We start from the raw sequence: 20125 nt of genomic DNA on the forward strand, positions 1-20125 counted from the left end.
AGAGTGATGTATATATATAGGCAAGGTGTGTATATGTGTGCGCGTGTGTGTAACGAAAAAAGGGGGGGGTTAAGGAAAAAGGACTCCAGCTGAGGGGAAGATGGAAGAGTGGTACCGCGGAGACAGGCGTGGGAAAACCCAACGACACGCGACGGTCCCAGGAACGGGCGGGAGGTCTCGTCAGGTCCAAGGGCGAGGTGTATGCGACGCGTATGCAACGCGAGCCGGCGTAAGTGCGTATGTGCGCGTGCCTGCGAGTATGCGCGTACGTATGTATGTGTGTGGATGTGTGAGTGTGTCTGTGTGTATGTCTGGGTGGCAGTGTGTGCGATGAATGTATGTGAGTATGTGTGTATGTATGTGTGTGCATAGATGTATATATATATATATATATATATATATATATATATTTATATATATATATATAGTTGAAATTTATAGAAAAACAAAAAACAAAGACAGATGTATGAAAAACAGCAGATGTATTAGTTTGATGCTTGGGAAAATGAAAAAGTCTTTTATGTTTCGAGCCTACACTCTTCAGCAGTAAGGAATAAGAGAAAATAAACAGAGAGAGAGAGAGAGTGAAAAAAAAAACCTGTAGATTTAGTGGTGAAGCATGGCAACAGATTAGTAAAAATGTTTGAAAGAAGAGGTTGGAAGAAAGGGAGATAATAAAATTATATATATATATATATATATATAGGGAGAGTTTACGAAAAAAACAACAAAAGATGAAGACAGGTGGTTACAAAACAAACAGATATATTAGTATAACGCTCAGGAATAGAAAAAGTCTTTTACGTTTTGAGCCAATGCTCTTCTACAGAAAGGGACACAGGAAACAAGGAGAGAAAAAAATGTGTGTAGTGGCTAATGATCTATCATGGCGTCTCATGTGTGTATATATATATATATACGCACACACACACAGGGTGTAGCAGAAATACCTCCCACATTTTAAACTTTGACCTATGTGTTGCTGATGAACTTATGCAAGTGCCAATTTTTTTTTCATTTAGTTAATTAACAAAAACTGTAAACCTTTGTTTAAACAAAAGTAAAATAAATCTTTCCTTTTGTCAACTTTTCAAGTGTGGGATGTATTTCTGCCACACCCTGTGTGTATGTGTATATATATATATATATATATATATATATATGTACACAGGGTTTAAATTAGAAAAGGAAAGGCAAACAGTTTGGGAAGACTTGACAAGTTCATTTAATTTTGAAACTGTCTAAACCTTTTAATATATAGCTAAGTTAAATGTTCTTGCCAAGTCTTGCCAAACTGTTTGCCTTTTCTTTTGTACTTTAACCTAACCTACTGACTCAAGAGAAACTACTTCTAGCCACTTTGGATAGGGCAATCACAAAATCACATCTTCAACTGCAGTTCAAACCGGAATTTTAGTGGCATACCTATTTGAGCACTCAGACTGCATACCTATTACTATTAGTTTGAGTCACCCTGACAAAAACTCTTTGTATCTTTTATATTTATATAAATAAATAAATATATATATAAATAAATAAATATATATATACACACACACACACACACACATATATATCTCTTATTATAAAAGGCAGATTTTATCTGCCTCCCTTTGTATCTTATAGAAATCTACAATATAGGATTTCTTCAATTACAATTTACCTAGCATTTTTAAGAGTAGAATGCATCGGGTCGTGCCAGGTCCAGTTTTTAAAATTTCAACCCCAATTAAGCAAAATTTAGAGAAAACTCACATTGTGGTGTATAAGTCAAATGCTTCTCTTAGTGTGGCCTACACCACACGCACACGCACACACACAGTGTGCAACGAATAAAGTGAAAGTAATTCACTTCTTGTAGTGAGTGACTCTTTCACTCTGCCACTTCCTCTTTACACACATAGACACGCAAATATATAAATAAAATTGTAAGCTAATGTGTGTGTGTGAGTGTGTGTGTGTGTGTGTGTGTGTGTGTGTGTGTGAGGGTGCGTGTGTGTGCGTGTGCGTGAGTGTGTGACAGGAAAGTTTTTTAGGACGAATATAAGACCTATATCCAAGTAGCAGAAAGATCGCCCAAAAGTGTATATAGATATTTAAATGTATTTATATATTCATCTATACACAGATGTATGTATAATGTGTGTGTATATATTTCCATACACGTAACCATTCACTCCGCACAAAGTTTTTTAGGACGAATATAAGATCTAAAGTATATACAAGTAGCACAAAGATCGCCCAAAAGTGTATATAGATATATAAATGTATTTATATATTCATCTATGCACACATGTATGTATAACGTGTGTGTATATATTTCCATAGAGGTAACCATTCACTCCATACAAAGTTTTTTAGGACGAATATAAGACCTATATCCAAGTAGCAGAAAGATCGCCCAAAAGTGTATATAGATATTTAAATGTATTTATATATTCATCTATACACAGATGTATGTATAATGTGTGTGTATATATTTCCATACACGTAACCATTCACTCCGCACAAAGTTTTTTAGGACGAATATAAGATCTAAAGTATATACAAGTAGCACAAAGATCGCCCAAAAGTGTATATAGATATATAAATGTATTTATATATTCATCTATGCACACATGTATGTATAACGTGTGTGTATATATTTCCATAGAGGTAACCATTCACTCCATACAAAGTTTTTTAGGACGAAAATAAGATCTAAAGTTATCTCTAAGAAACAGAAAGATCACCCAAAAGTGTATATAGATATTTAAATGTATTTATATATTCATCTATACACACATGTATGTATAATGTGTGTGTATATATTTCCATAGAGGTAACCATTCAATCCATACAAAGTTTTTTAGGACGAAAATATTTATATATAAAAGAAAGGTTGTGTGTCTGTCTACTCTGATTTAGATTCCTAACTACTCCCACATTTTGCGATGCAGTTTAACCAAAACCGGGTATCTTATAGTCGTGATTCATATCGAGCCCTTCTGGGTATTAGCCCGCGTCTACGATGAGTCTATGATTTTACAAATAATTTACCATCATTTTTTTCCATTTTAATGCATATTTTTTTAAATGAAGGGAAGTAACTCTCAAACTTCACACCAATATGCGTGCTCATATGCGACGTAATATCACATCAGCAGCATTTCCTCACACCCTCCTTGCACTTGGCGAAGGCAAAATACCAGGGGATGAAAATGGTAATATTGCCATCGATTCCATTTGTACCATTGTTAAGACGCCTTCTGATCTCAGAGATGCAGTGTTCCCAGATCTACAAGCTAATTATCAGAATATGGATTGGATTGGCAAAAAGGCTATACTGGTCCCGAGGAATAAAACTGTTCACCATATTAATGATGAAATGCTAAAACTCATTCCTGGGGAAGTCTATGTATATCAGTCTATCGATACAACTCCTGACCCAGAAGACGTCATCAACTATCCAATAGAGGTACTCAATTCCTTTGAGCACCCCGGACTACCACCACACTTTCTCAAACTTAAAGTTGGTGCCCCTATAATGCTCATCAGAAATTTGGTTCCCCCAAAACAATGCAATGGCACACATTTGATCGTTAAGTCCTTATCTCCCACCGTAAGCTTATATCAATATTTGCCTGAATAATCATCATAATTCAGTGCAATCATTAACAGTACTTTCAAGCAAATCAGCCCCGAGCAACGCCGGGCAATTCTGCTAGTATATATATATAAATCATCATCATCATCATCATCATCATTTAGCGTCCGTTTTCCATGCTAGCATGGGTTGGACGGTTCAACTGGGGTCTGTGAAGCCGGAAGGCTGCATCAGGCCCAGTGAGATCTGGCAGTGTTTCTACGGCTGGATGCCCTTCCTAATGCCAACCACTCCGTGAGTGTAGTGGGTGCTTTTTATGTGCCACCAGCACAGGTGCCAGTCGGAGCTGGAAAACAGTCACGAACGGATGGTGCTTTTACGTGCCACCGGCACGGGGGCCAGGCAAGGCTGGCAACGGACACGAACGGATGGTACTTTTACGTGCCACCGGCACAGGGGCCAGGTGCAGCTGGCAATGGACACGAGCGGATGGTGCTTTTACGTGCCACCAGCACGGAGGCCAGACGGAGTGATGCCGGCAACGACCACGATCGGATGGTTCGCTTAACCACAGCTGCAATTTCCACTGATGTTGATCGACCTCAATTTTGGTTCTGCTTTCTGATATCTGATTTGATTTGGCTTGATTTTGATTTTGACTGTTCTCACTGGTCTTGCTGGGTCTTCTCACGCACAGCATACTTCCATAGGTCTCGGTCTCTAGTCATTTCCTTGGTGAGACCTAAAGTTCGAAGGTCGTGCTTCACCACCTCGTCCCAGGTTTTCCTGGGTCTACCTCTTCCACAGGTCCCCTCAACTGCCAGGGTGTGGCACTTTTTCACACACCTATCTTCATCCATTCTCGCCACATGACCATACCAGCGCAATCGTCTCTCTTGCACACAACAACTAATGCTTCTTAGGTCCAACTTTTCTCTCAAGGTACTTACACTCTGTCGATTATGAACACTGACATTACACATCCATCGGAGCATACTAGCTTCATTTCTTGCGAGCTTACGCAAATCCTCAGCAGTCACAGCCCAAGTTTCACTACCATGTAGCATGGCTGTATGTACACATGCATCATACAGTCTGCCTTTTACTTTGAGCGAGAGGCCTTTTGTCACCAGCAGGGGTAAGAGCTCTCTAAACTTTGCCCAGGCTATTCTTACTCTAGCAGTTACACTTTCAGCACACCCGCCACCGCTACTGACTTGGTCACCTAGGTAGCGGAAGCTATCAACTACTTCTAGTTTTTCTCCCTGGAAGGTGGTAGAAGTTGGTCTCTGCATATTTTCAGAGTTTATTGCTCCTGAGCATCTGCCACAGATAAAAACTATTTTCCTAGTTAGTCTTCCTTTGACATTACTACATCTCTTATGTGTCCATAGCTTACATTTGGTGCATCTTATAGAGTTTCTACCTACGCCTTTTCTACAGATCGAGCAGGGCCATCTACCTGAAGGCGTTTGTGATTGGTCTACCTTCCTACTTATTAGGACTTTGGTTTTGGCTAGGTTGATTCTAAGGCCCTTCGATTCTAGACCTTGTTTCCACACTTGAAACTTCTCCTCCAGTTCTGATAGAGACTCAGCAATTAGAGCAAGGTCATCAGCATAGAGGAGCTCCCAGGGGCATCCTGTCTTGAATTCCTCCGTTATTGCCTGGAAGACTATGATAAATAGGAGGGGACTGAGGACTGAACCTTGGTGGACCCCAACCTCTACCCTGAATTCTTCACTGTACTCGATGCCAACCCTCACCTTACTAGCAGCGTCTCTGTACATGGCTTGTACAGCTCTCACTAACCATTCATCTATCCCTAGTTTCCTCATTGACCACCAGATAAGGGATCAGGGGACCCTGTCGAAGGCTTTCTCCATATCAACAAAAGCCAGGTATAGGGGCTTGTCTTTGGCTAGGTATTTCTCCTGCAGCTGTCTTACCAGGAATATAGCATCAGTAGTACTTTTCCCTGGCACGAACCCAAACTGCATCTCATCTAAGCTAACTCTCTCTCTAATTAGTTGGGCTATAACCCTCTCCGTAACATTCATTACCTGATCCAGCAGCTTGAAACCCCTGTAGTTATTTGTATCTAGGGCGTCACCTTTACCTTTGTAGCAGTTGACTATTATGCTGCTACACCAGTCATTGGGTATGACTCCTTCGTGTATCACCTGATTAACTATACGGGTGACTAGGCTATAGCCGACACTACCAGATATTTTGAGCATCTCTGCAGTAATTCCTGATGGGCCTGGGGCTTTCCCTGTTTTCATGCTTGTAATTGCCTTAACTACTAAGGAACTGTCAACTCGGATTGCTGGTCCTTCTGTTGGGTCAACATTTGGCAGACTCTCTTTATCCCATTCATTTTCCTCATTCAGCAACCTTTCATAGTGGCGTCTCCAAACCTCTCTCTTTGCATCCTCATTTAGCGCAAGTGAGCCGTCATCCGTGCGAACACATTTTTCTCCTACCACGTCACGATTCTCTCTCACACACTGTCTTGCTATACGAAATACCTCAAGTCTTTCATCCTCACGGCGCCGGACATTGGCAAATTTTTTCTTATCTGCTTCCCTTCTGGCTAAATACACCTGCCTCCTAGCTTCCCTTCTTGCAGTCTGATACACTTCCCTGCTACCACCGCTCTTCCAGTCCTTCCAAGCCTGTTTCTTTTGTCTAATAGCCCTGTCAACAGTATTGTTCCACCACCACGTTATTATCGGTCTTGTGGGGACTTTGCACCAGCCACAGATCTGGTCAGTGGCTTTCAGCAGGTTGTCCCTTAGAAGCGCCCAGTTATCTTCTACCCCATGTGTAGCTATACCCCCTTCTATTTCATCGAAGGCTTCAAGTAACATGTCTCTAAATCTCTGTCCATTTGCAGGGTCTTTAAGCTTCCAGACCCTTCTTCTCCTGTTGGTCGTCTTCTAGTCGTCCTCTTAGTCCTGATCCTAAAGTCACTGACTACCAGTCTATGTTGTGGGGTACATTCTTCGCCTGGGAAGGTTTTGGCATTTATAAGCAGCCATCTTTCCCTTTTTCTGGCAAGGATGTAGTTGATTTGGCTTGTATGCTGGCCCGAACGGTAGGTGACCAAGTGGCTTGTCAGTTTCCTGAAGTTAGTGTTGCAAACCATACGACTATTCGCATCACAGAACTCCAGCAGCCTGGTTCCCTCCTCATTGCGAGAACCATAACCATAGCCTCCATGAACGCCATAGAAGCCCTCAGCATTTCGTCCAACGTGCCCATTGAAGTCACCAGCCACAAAGAGAAGGTCCCTGTCATTCGTCAATGAGGTGGTCTGCAGTAGGGTGTCATAAAAACGGTCTTTCTGTCCATCGGGTAACCCTGGTTGAGGGGCATAGGCCGATATAATAGTTGCTAAACTATGATGGAGCACTAATCTAATCTTCAGTATTCTGTCACATACTCTGACTACCTCGATTACCTTATCTACCCATTTTTTGGCAATAAGCATACCCACTCCCTCGACCCCTTCAGTATTCCCAGCCCAGAAAATCTTGTACCTCTGTCCTTTACCTGAGAGGAACCTAGCAGAACCTCCTCTCCACCTCACCTCTTGAATACAGCATATATCTACACACCTCCGTTCAAGCAATTCAACGATCTCGCCAGATCTGCCTTTCAGTGTGCCAACTTTGAGGGTGCCAACCCTGAGGAAGTGGGAGGCAATGGACCTAGTAGCATCATGAACCTGAAAAGAAAACTCGCGTTTGGCAGTATTCATAGACAAAAAATAAAACTCAAGTCCAAACCGCGTACGTTACACCAAACATATCTTGCAATGAATGACCACTACCTTTTATGGAAGGAGGTGCAGGTGGCGTAAGACTTTGAAGTAAGCATGGGAGACAACAGGGATGCGAAGTGTACATGGGAGACAACAAGGATGAGAAAATTTAGGACTTCCTGTAGCGGTGGAGGGGGTGGGATGGCGGGCGCACTCTGCGAAAAATTATCCAGCCATGCGAGCGCTCCTCGAGGGGAGAACTTATATAAAATAATAAATATAATAATAATAATGATAATATATATAAAATATATATATATATATATATATATGTATGTATGTATATATATATGTATATATATATGGGCATTTTTTTACTCTCCTTGTTTTTTTTCTGTGTCCGTTTCTGTAGAAGAGCGTAGGCTCGAAATGTAAACGACTTTTTCTATTCCTGAGCGTTATACTAATACATCTGTTTGTTTTGTACACCACCTGTCTTTGTCTTTTGTTTTTTTTTGTAAACTCTCCCTATATATATATATATATCCCAGGGTTATAGTAGAAGATACTTGCCGAAAGTGCCACACTTTATGGTTTGGAAATTTCTTACCCAACAGCCATGTCTGTACCTATTAAAAATCTTATTTGCATTTGATGTGAATGAGAAAACCTAACCACCACAACAGAAGTGAGATCCTAAAACCAAAGTGCCACATAGAATGGCATTGGTGTGGTTGCTGGTGTCATGTAGAAAGCACTAGTGATGGTGCCACATAAAAAGCATCCAGTACATTCTGTAAAGTGGTTGGCTTTAGCAAGGGCATCAAGCCATAGAAACCAAGCCAAAATAGACTATAGAACCTGGTGCAGCTCCTGGCCTTACCAGTCATTGTCAAACTGTCCAACCCTTGCCAGCATGTAAAGCAGAAGTTAAATGTTGATGATGATGATTAAATTTTGTATTTAATTAGCTTTTTAACTAGGTTATAATCTTGAAATTAATTTTGTTTTTTAGATTTGTTTCTATTGATTATTGTTTTTTTTTTAAACCAGGTGATTGAAGAAGGTGATTTACTTATTGCCAAACGTCTTATTATTTATGAGAAGCAGTGGGCAAAAATTTGTCAGCATTACACTGTTACACTAAGTGACATAGACACTAGTCACTTAATTATAATACAAGAGATGTTGGAGGTTTGGAAGGTTCACATGGAACAATATTTCTTAGATATTTCGCAATGGGAAGAAAAGTCATCAACGCAGCTGAGGGCATTACGATCAGATATTGGAGAGTACATAAAAGATTTTACAGAAAACCTTGAGTAAGTTGTTTTATTTTTGCTTTATCTTGAATCAGTTAAGTTTCATATTGTACAATTCTTTGAGAAACCTCATATGAAAAAGCAGGTGGATATGTAGATATTTTAAGTTCTTCTGGAAATTCTTTGATGGACTGGGATATGGAAGGGATATAATCAAAAGTAGGAATCATAATTGTAAACATATTTTTGTACAGTTATATATGTGTGTGTGTGTGTGTGTGTGGTGTGTGTGTGTGTGTGTGTGTGCATGTGTGTGTATGCATGTATGCATGTGTGTGTGTGTGTGTGTGCATGTGTGTGTATGCATGTATGCATGTGTGTGTGTTTCTGCTTGTATACATTCAAGTACACACACGTATTTATATACATATATCTTTATACATATTATTCACATATATATATAGCATGCACATATGTACGTGTGTGTGTATTTATGTATATATGTATTATATTGTATATGTGTATGCATATATATATCATCATCATCATCATTGTTTAACATCTATTTTTCTTGCACGTCTGACAGGGGCCAGCCAGGTAGAAAAACTACCCAAGGCTACTGTGTCTGTTTTGGCAGGGATTTTATAGCTGGATGTCCTTCCTAACACCAACCGCTCCACAGGTGGACTCATTGCTTTTTATGTGGTACTAGCACAGGGGAGGTTACTTTTGGCATGATTTGGATGCTGGATGCCTTTCTAGACACCATCATCATCATCATCATTTAATGTCCATCCTCCATGCTGGTATGGGTTGGACAGTTTGATCATGGCTGGTAAGTTGAGGGGCTGCATCAGACTCTAGTCTGATTTGGCATGATTTCTATGGCTGGGTACCCTTCCTAATGCCAACCACTCCAAAAGTGTAATGGGTGTTTATGTGCCACCAGCATAGGTGCCAATTATGTGACACTAGCGTCGACCACATTGCCTCCATGAGGCCCAATGCTCGAACGGTGCTTCTTATGTGCCACCAGCACAGGTGCCAGTTACATGACACCAGCATCAGCCACACTGCCTCCATGACCCATATACATATACATATATATATTTATACTTACACACACACACATACACACATCCATGTATTTAAACACTTATAGATATATCATCATCATTATCATAATCATCATCATTTAATGTGCATCTTCCATGCTAGGATGAGTTGCAGTTTGACAGGATCCAATGAGTCAGAATGACTGCATCATGTGTTTTGGCATGCTTTCTATAGCTGATGTCCTTCCTAATGCCAACCACTTTACAGAGTTCACTGGGTACTTTTGTGTGACAGCTGACAAAGTAACTTGAAAACAAAAAAGTAAAAAAAAGGGCCCCTTGACTGTGTGGGGTTGTAGCAGAGAGGCAAGTGGCTTTATGTCAGGTGTTGAGGGGCTAAAGTATGACAGAGGAACAGGCACAGGTTCTTGCTATAGAGCAGTGATTCCCAACATGGGGCATATTCTCTACCGGTGGAGCCTTGGAAAATTGTGGTGGGGCATGGGATCCATTATTTAATACAAAATAATCAGTGAATGCTTTGTTCAAAATGGAAAGTATCAAGGTGTGACTATGTGATGAAGTTGAAAGGAAATACTCTGACACTGCCATTTCAGCAAGAGAACTTTTGATTAATTTCTCCACATCTTATTTGGTTGAATGTGGCTTTAGTGCTATTGATGATTTGCCAAGAGAAATTACAAAACATGGTGGTTTACAGATGTATCTTATAAAATTGTCTCCTCAAATCAAGGAAATCTGCCATAGTCACCAGGTACAAGGTTTTCAATAAAGTGATTTACTTTTTTTTCCTTAGACAATAATGTACTTTTTTTTTTACTCAGTACTTAATAAAAGAGTTTCCAGTAGATTCTTTTGTATTAACCCTTTAGTGTTTGCATAATTCTGCCTAAATTAATGCCTTTCCATCGACATTGTTTTGAAATAATCATGCATTATCTTGTAGCTATGAGGTAGCTGTTAATTTTTAAAACGATATTGTAGGGTTAGTGTGAGAGACCAGATCTGGCCAGTTTGAACATAAAACAGGCAGAATACTTCTGGCTGGTTTAAATGCTAAAGAGTAATGTGATAAAATATCAAAAATAGTGTTTCTTTTCCAACCACCAGTGGGGCATACATTTTTCTGGAAAGTTATTGCGAGGCCTGGGTGGGGGTGGAAATAGGTTGGTAAACACAGCTATAGAAGAAATATTTGGCTACCTTGCATTATACAAGAGTGGATAGTAGTAGCTGAAAGAAGACAAAAATGGTGGTGATGAGGTCAAAGAGTACTCTCGAAATACAAGAAAGTGAGTGTGAGAATACAATCGGTGGATTGAGAAGGGTGGGTGGATAAGTTCATAAGAATGTAAGAATAGGGTGACAGATGGCTAGAGATGGATGGGTGGGTGAGGGGTAGTAGTGAAAGATGAGTAAGTAAAAGTGTAGGTGTAGTCAATGGTAAATATCAGTATGTGGTAGAAGACTATGTGGTTAAAAATTTACTTCCAAATATATGGTTTCATGTTCAATCCCGTTGTAATGCTGCTGCATTGGACAAGTGTGTTTTAGCACAATCTGGGGCTGATCAAAGCCTTATGAGTGGATCTGGTAGATGAAGTCTAAAAGAAGCCTGTTTTATATACATATATAGTTCAAATTTACAGGAAAACAAAGACAAAGACAGGGGTAGGAACAACAAGCAAGTGTATTAGTTTGATGCTTGGGAAAAATAGAAAAGTCTTTTACGTTTTGAGCCTACACTCTTTGACAGAAAAGGAATAAGAGGAAATAGAGAGCAGTGGTCCAACATGTATACATACATGTAAATGAATTGTATTTAAAATTAAAGTTTAGGTAGGAGACTTTAGGGTGTAGTATCCAAACCTTGTTATGGGAATGTCCCTTGTAGTATGCCTGTAGATCACATTCGCCACTTGTGGCTACCAGGTGTCATCCAGAGTAGTGCACTTTTGTTCCCGGATGTATGTAAGGAATTCCTTAACCACATTCAAAAGACTTCTTATAAAGACCATCACTGAAACATAGAAGAAATCTAACATGTCAACATACAATAACATTGAAGTGAAGGAACCAGCTACTCTTGTGCCAGTGGCAAGTAAAAAGCACCATTCAAACATGATCATTACCTGCGTTGCATTACTGGCACTTGTGCTAGTGGCACGTGAAAAAACATTCGAGCAAGGACATTGCCAGTGCTGCTGGACTGGCTCCTGTGCAGGTGGCACATAAAAAGCACCATTTGAGCATGGTTGTTGCCAGTACCGCCTGATTGGCCCTCGTGCCGGTGGCATGTAAAAGCACCCACTACACTCTTGGAGTGGTTGGCGTTAGGAAGGGCATCCAGCTGTAGAAACTCTGCCAGATCAGATTGGAGTCTGGTGCAGCCATCTGGTTTGCCAGTCCTCAGTCAAATTGTTCAACCCATGCTAGCATGGAAAGCGGATGTTAAACGATGATGTTGAGTGTATTCTAAATTATCAACATACAAGACAGTGTGTACTAGAAGCTTTATTTAGGACAACGATCATTTCAGTTTACTTCTGCACTGCTCCTTAGTGGGTGGAGAACAATGTAATGGAATTGAATGCACCCCTTATTGAAGAAGAAACCTCTTCAAAAGTGGTTCAGTGTTATAAGATGTACATTTCCCTGATGTGCAAGGCAAGATGATGTTGGTTCATATGCACATGACACAAGTATATTAAAAGCTTTATAAGTCAATGCTATGTTCTACTGTGCTAGCAGTGCTATTAAATCACTTTTTAAGGTTGCCTCTAGAAATTTTCTGTAGAAATTATAGCCAGCACTGATTTGATACAATGTTTCATATATATGAGATTTCTTTAGATTCCTATGGCTGGAGCATCAGAGATTCAGAGAATGCAAATAAATGAATAAATAAAGAAATAATTGAAAAATAACTTTTATTATTATACTGTTGCTCGGATTTGTTTCGACCCTTTAGAATTGGAATTTTTGAAAAGTAAAAATTTTTCATTATGTAGCTTGTTATTCTCTTTAAGTGAACATTTTTCTGGTTGAAATGCACCAAAAAATGGCGACACAGCAGTAAAAAAAATCGTAAAAAATAGGATTTTCATAGAAAAAAAGCACCTTTTTGATGTAAATAATTTTTGGTGTTAACATGGTCCAATTTGAATTTTATCTTCTACAGAATGAAGAGCAAGCCTTCTTCTATCATACTCTCAATTTTGGTCAACTTGCACCACAGGGTCTCAGAGGAGATAGTGTTAGTTGAAGGCTACCAAACCTGCCACACACAGACAACTTCAGCTTTATATATATAGATTTATGTTTTCTTTTGGGTGGGGGGATTTTTTTTTTTAATGTTGAAGCACTTTCTTGTGTATGTAAATATTTTGTTTGCATTTGATATGTATAAATATATTTTATTTACATTTTTTAATTACATTTTCAGCTTTAACAAACTGAAACTGAAAGGAAAGCATTTTAAATTTTCAGAAAGTAAAGCAAATAATGCTTTCAAATATATTAAAAAAAATATAATTTATGTGCTTTAAATGTAAATGAAATATATTAATATGAAAAAAAAACTTACTGCAGCTGTAAATCCCCTAACTTTCATCATCATCATCATTTAACATCCCTTTTCCCATGCGGGCATGGGTTGGATGGTACTACATAAACTGACAAGCCAGAGTGCTATGCTTAGCTCCAATATTTACTCTGGTAAGATTTCTACAGCTAGATGTCCTTCCTAATCCTAACCACTTCACAAAATGTACAACACTACACTGAGTTTTTAAACATTTTGAAGACAGTTAATTTATTTTTCTTAATTTAAAAAGTGAATAAGAGTTTGCAATTTTGCTGTTATTACAAGGCAGGTAAAGGTGAGTTGGTAGAATCGTTAGCATGCCAAGCAAAATGCTTAACCGTATTTCATCCATCTTTAAGTTCTAAGTTCAAATTCTGCTGAGGTCGGTTTTGTCTTTCATCCTTTCGGGCTTAATATCTGTATCATAGCATATTGCCATTCTTTACATTATCAACACTCCTCTAAATGAGTTACTATATGCAGAACAAGCTAACAAGACAATTTACTAAACCTCCAAAAACTTCATGTTCTTGTTTGCATCAACTCATTATCTAATTGTTATCACATGCCAACCTGGCATCATTGTAAGTGAAACTAAGCATGTTTTCCAGTTGTAGCTGCTCAACAGACATGATATTCACATGATAGTTGCTAAATATTATATCTGAAAATATTTTATCCCTTTGGCAAAAACAATGAAATATGGACACTAGTTTCAAGCTGAAAGTTGTTGTGCCTGAAATCCCCTCAAATTACAGTGAATCACACATCAACTTTCATGCCACATTCCTCACTGAGCACTGTTGTTTGAAGAGATTTCAAGCACAGGTAGTGAGGAAGTATGGAAGTATGAAGCCTCTCTGAAGATGTCTAAGAAGGAAAATGTTACATGAACTGGTATCTACCATTAGTTTGAATTGGGAAATTACTTTGAAGGCTGAGTTAATGAAAACTATAAAGATGGCCCTAGTTAACATAACTTGCACATGGATCCAAGTACTTAAGTGGGCAAAAACATGTCCTGGTGAAAGTGAAGATTTAAGGCAACTGCAAGCTGGCGTTCTTGCTTTATGAAGAGGAGAGATTTGGGGTTTGAACAGAAGACTAAAATTGCCCAGAAACTCCCAAAAGATCTCAAAGATAAAATTACAAATTTCTATACATATGTCATTTTACTGAAGAAGCAACATGACAACTTGTAGTGTCAGGTTGGTAACATGGACGAAAAGCCTTGTTATTTTCAATATACTTTTGAATCAAAGGTAAAAATAAAAAAAAGTGTCGTCTGATAAGTCAAGAAAAGACTAAATTCACTATTGTATTAAGCTGTCTTGCAGAAGGAACTAAATTAAAGCCAAAGGTTATATTCAAATGAAAACAAGGCCAACTATAAAGTTCTTGCCAAGTTTTTTTTGTTTACATTCATAAAAATGGTTGAATGAATGATGCTGGAGTGCATTTATGGATTGACAATGTGTGGAATTGGTGGCCAGGTGGCTTATGAAAGGAAAGGAATTAGTGTTGGGACATGTTCATGTCTCACTTGACAGATAATGTAACAATTAATGAAGCAATTTTATATTTGCATAATTTTAAGGGGACTAATCAACCTCTTGATGTCCTCTTAAAACCTGTTAAATGCAATATTTGTTTGGAGTGGAATAAATAGATAGTGACTGAAAGAAAAAAAAAACATTCATGAAGGATGTGTTGTGCAATTTTGTGATGAAGTTTGGGGAAGGTGCACATGAAGAAACTGTAGTACAATCTTTTAGAAGAGTGTGTTATTTCATATCCAATCAATGGGGAAGATAATTTATGGAAAGAAAATGGCAAGCAGGACAGTGACCAATCCAAATATATTGTTTAAACTTCCAGTGATTTATATCTACATGCAGACTTCTTTACATCAGATGATGGACAGTATTTGAAGAAAGAATTTGAAGAATTCTAAAATGTGATCCTACATGCTTTTATTGTCAATAACATAATTATTTTTAAGCATAATTAACCATGGAATTTAAATTTATAAAGTATGTATCGGTCAATGTTTTAAGATCACAGTGCAGTATGTTAGAGTTATGGTTTTAATCATCAATAAAATAACTTTCGAATAACCTTTATTTTAAATGTTGTATAGTAATAATGCCAATGTGTGTATATTCAATAAACTGCTATTATGTATCATTAAACTGTCATTACCCACCGTAGTGCATTGTGTATGTATCAGTAATTTTTTCTGTGAATTCACAAGTACATCAGCCACATATAAAACATGCTAATCTTGCACATTAGCTAAATGTTATGGTAAATATGGGTATTATTGCCTGTTACTCCCATTAACCATAAATGTCTATATTCATGTGAATGTACAATCTCCTGTGCTATCATGAAGTTATACAGATGACATACATATCGTAGTTGTCTGACTGGCTGCCTGGGTTTGGTGTGTTGTTCCTGATAGCGTTTACACTCAGTGTATCAGCTGTTTGACACAGCTCATGCTGTAGCAGTAATATAATGCTGAATTTATACTTACATGACAGTGGTTAAGAAGCTTCCCTACAATATTTTTTGCTTCAGTCCCATTGCATGGCTCCTTGGGCAAATGTCTTTTACAGTGGCCCTGGGCTAATCAAAGCCTTGTAAGTGAATTTTGTAGATGGAAACTGAAAGAAATCTGTTGCATATATCATGTGTATATGTATATAAGTGTGTATGTGTGTGTGTGTGAGTGAGTATATGCTTACCTCATTGACTTGGCATGAAGTAATTATCATAAATGCACATCATTCATTTCCAATATTCTGCAAAAACATGGGAAAATATTATTTTGTTTGGAAACAGATAATGGTTGGTGATGGGAAAGGCATCTGACTGTAAAAATTCTCAATAAATTCTATCCAACCCTTGCATGTATGAAAAAATGGGCATTAAGAAAATGATAATGATGATGATCTCAGTGTTAATATGTTAAGTGTGTTCACCATCTCTCTGGTAAAGGTTTGCACTTTATCCTAGCTATATTAATCAAATCCTAGTTTTGAAGTTTTTCAGGTTTAAAAAAGTTGACTTGTGCACTGCAATTTACTGTCTGCTAATTTAATTAGAGTGGAGGCGCAATGGCCCAGTGGTTAGGGCAGCAGACTCATGGTCAGAAGTTCACGGTTTCGATTCCCAAGCCAGGCATTGTGTGTGTTTATTGAGTGAAAACACCTAAAGCTCCACGAGACTCTGGCAGGGGGTGGTGGCGACCCCTGTTGTGCTCTTTCGCCCCAACTTTCTCTCACTCTTTCTTCCTGTTTCTTGTGTAATGCTACGATGGACTGGCATCCCGTCCAGCTGGTGGGGAACACATACACCATAGAAATCGGCTAGGCTTGAAAAGGGCACAGAAAGAAGAAGAATTTAATTAGGAGGCTTGGCTCTGTGCCTAAGAAGCTTGTTTTGCAGCCATGTGGTTTTTGGTTAAGTCCCACTGTATGGTACCTTGGGCATGTGTTTTCTATTATAGCCCTGAGCCAACCAATGCCTTGTCAACGAATTTGGTAGATAGAAGCTATTTTTTTACTTGTTTCAGTAATTTGACTGTGGTCATGCCGGTGCACCACCCTAAAGGGTTTTAGTTGAAGAAATCAACCCCAGGACTTATTCTTTATGAGCCTAGTACTTATTCTGTCAGTCTCTTTTGCAGAACTGTTAAGTTACAGAGATGTAAACACACCAATATCGGTTGTCAAGTGATGGCGGGGGACAAACACAAAGACACACACACACATATGACAGGCTTCTTTCAATTTCCATCTACAAATCCACTCACTAAGCTTTAGTTGGCCAGAGGTTATAGTAGAAGATACTTGCCCAAGGTGCCACACAGTAGGACTGAACCTGGAACAATACAGCTGGGAAGCAAGCTTCTTACCACACAGCCATGCCTGTGCCTATGTGGAAGCCTGTTATATATATGTGTGTGTGTGTATGTGTGTGTGTGTGTGTGTTGTGTGCATGGTTTGTGTTGTCTCCAGCTTACCACTTTACAACTGGTGTTGGTTTGTTTATATCTCTGTAACATAGCAATTTGACAAACAAGCCTGATAGAATAAGCACTGGAGTTAAAAATAAATACAGGAGTGCGCAGCCACTTGCATGTTAATGTCATGAGCAGGCTCTTCTGTTGATTGGATTAACTGGAATCCTTGTCATGTGCTGACAGAGTGCCATTAGTTTACTACAATCTGTAGATTATAATAATAATAATAATAATAATAATGATGATGAAATTATTGTATACCATGCTCAGGTGCACCACAACTTGTCAAAAGTGCATATAAAGCATATGCAGTAATGCACAAATGTCTGGAAAGTGAACGAGTCAGATACATGCTTGCATGTGTATGGAGGGGAGAAAATCAGGTGTAGTGTTGGCAAATCTCAGGAAGCATGGAAGTTTTGAAGGATGCAGTGCTCCGACAACTAACAACTGATGCCAGCAGTTTGTTCCATGCTTCAGTAACTCTTAGCATGAAAAAATGTTTCCGAAAGTCATGGGAGCTGTGCTGTTTTCTGACTTTGTAAACATGTCCACGGATGTTAGACAGGTGGAGTTTGAAAAGGTGCTCAGAGTTACTGTTAGTAAGATGGTTAATAATTTTATGGGTGTCTGCCAAGTCAGCTGCCAGACGTCGGAGTTTCAATGTATCCATGCCCAGGGAAGTAAGGCTTTCAGAATATGGCAAATGCTTGATGAAGGATATTCTCTTGGTTGCACGTTGCTGAATGGTTTCCAGACAATATCTTGGCAAGATAGGGGTTCCAGACCGATTGCACCATAGCTATATAAAGCCTCAGATAGATAACCGGAGAGTGGCTCACAAAGGACTTGGTGAGTGATAACATGTTGATTCACCCTATAAATTTGAGACAAAATTAACTAGAATGAGCAGAGGTTTAATTTAATTAGAAACATATTGCTTGTTGACTTCCATATTTGTTTTTCTCTATTTGATGAATTTTACATGACTTTACATACGTTTTTTTTTTTAATATATATATTAAAAAAATCCTGTTTCTCTTTTCAGAAATAATGATAGCACTAATGATCCTTCACATAATCTTCGGCGGTTAGATGAACTCTTTAAGAAAATGATTGCTTGGGATCAGGTTTACTATTTATTTTAATTTTCAGTTTATGTATTTAAGGTTAAGTGAGGTTTATTTTTTTTTAACATTCCATTCATAAAGCTTTTGATGCTTCAGAAAACTTTGTCATCGAATTTTTGAACAGGAGCCGCTTGTTGCTTGAATCTCATGACATTGACTATGCAATTGAAAGTAGAGTTGATCAATTTATTTTCTTTTTTTTTTTTTGTTTTGCCAAGGGAGACATCGTTTGTCTGTTTTCCACACAGGCATAGGATGGGTGGTTTGTCAGAATCTGGTGAGCCAGAGGGCTGTATTGTGCTCAATGTTAGCTTTGTCATGGTTACTATGGCTGGATGCCCTTCCTAATGTCAACCACTTCACTGTGTGTGTTGGGTGCTTTTTTCATGCTGCTGGCTCTAGTGAGGATGTTAAGTAACTTGTAAGACAGAAAAGGAACAAGAAAAAGAAAAAGCCTCCCCTACTAAGTCAAGTGGGGGCATTTGTGAGTGGGTAGGGGTGGCTTTATGCTAGGTGATGGGAGGATAAGTATGGGTATCTTGCTATAGAAAAGGTATGTGGCTTCCCTGTATTATATAAGGGCAGTTGGGAGTTACTAGGAAGATAATGATAATGGTGACAAGGTGTCAGAGCAAACCCTCAAGGATTAGAAGAGAATACAGACAGTGGATCTAGTAGAAAAAGAAGGAGGTGGGGGTTATATGAGCATAAAAGGAGAGTAACTATGATAAGAGATGGGGGTAAGAGAGGTGAATGTATTGAAAATATTTAGTGCAAGATTCAGAAATATTACCCATGAGCTTGTAGCTTGAGTACTTAGTTACTGCATCATAATTCTTTAAATACGATAAGTATTTGATAAACTCAAGAGAATGTCATTAATAGTTCTGTATATGAGACAGGAAAAACAAAGGAGTCAGTTATTGATGTAGTTAAAGATTTTGTCCTTATTTTAATGATATAATGCTGCATCTAACAGAAATTCTTTTTTCATTGTAATTCTATAACTTAGGAACAATAAAATGCTGATTTCTATATTATATGATTGTTTACGAAATTATAAACAACCAGAAAATAAGAAAATGCTGAGTTTTGTTATTCTAACCATTCCTTAATGTTGTGATAGTATAAGTATAATAAAAGAAATCCATTCTGAGATTATAGTTTAAGACTGGCTGCAATATCAAATTGAAATTTCATTTCTTTTGAGAAGACCTCAACCAATTTTTTAAGGAAGGACAGTTGATTTCATTGGTCTCATTACATTATTGGATCTTACCAGCATTATTAGTTTGAAAGGTTCAATTGAAAATCAATATAAAATCATAAAAACTAATATCATAAAGCATTTGTGCTGCTGTTCTGTTCTTCCTGAAACTTGCTTCCTTTATTTCATTTAATATTAGCCAGCAGTTCTGGGGGAAGGGGTAAGTCAATTATATAGATGCCAGTGCTCAACTGGTACTTATTTTATCAACCCTGAAAGGAGGAAAGGCAAAGTTGACCTCATCGGAATTTGAACTCAGAATGTAAAGATGGACGAAATACCACTAAGCATTTTACCCAGCATGCTAACTATTCTGACAGCTCACCCCACTATTTGCTTAATTTTATATTAAATTAAATTTGTTAATGTACATGAAAGTATGCTAATAAAGGACAAGCAGAAATAGAACTATCTCATTT

At 38.3% G+C, this 20125-nt stretch overlaps 1 protein-coding gene across 1 annotated transcript in view; it reads left to right on the forward strand.

The window, feature by feature from the left end:
* Positions 1 to 20125, forward strand: part of LOC115224541 (axonemal dynein light chain domain-containing protein 1-like) — a 138465-nt gene that overhangs the window by 39030 nt on the left and 79310 nt on the right. The window contains exons 14-15 of the mRNA XM_029795454.2: positions 8409 to 8677; positions 18358 to 18439. Coding sequence (XP_029651314.2) covers positions 8409 to 8677; positions 18358 to 18439 — 351 coding nt within the window. The remainder of the gene's footprint in view (positions 1 to 8408; positions 8678 to 18357; positions 18440 to 20125) is intronic.

This window comes from Octopus sinensis, linkage group LG2, assembly GCF_006345805.1.
Source record: "Octopus sinensis linkage group LG2, ASM634580v1, whole genome shotgun sequence".
Taxonomy (NCBI): Eukaryota; Metazoa; Mollusca; class Cephalopoda; order Octopoda; family Octopodidae; genus Octopus; species Octopus sinensis.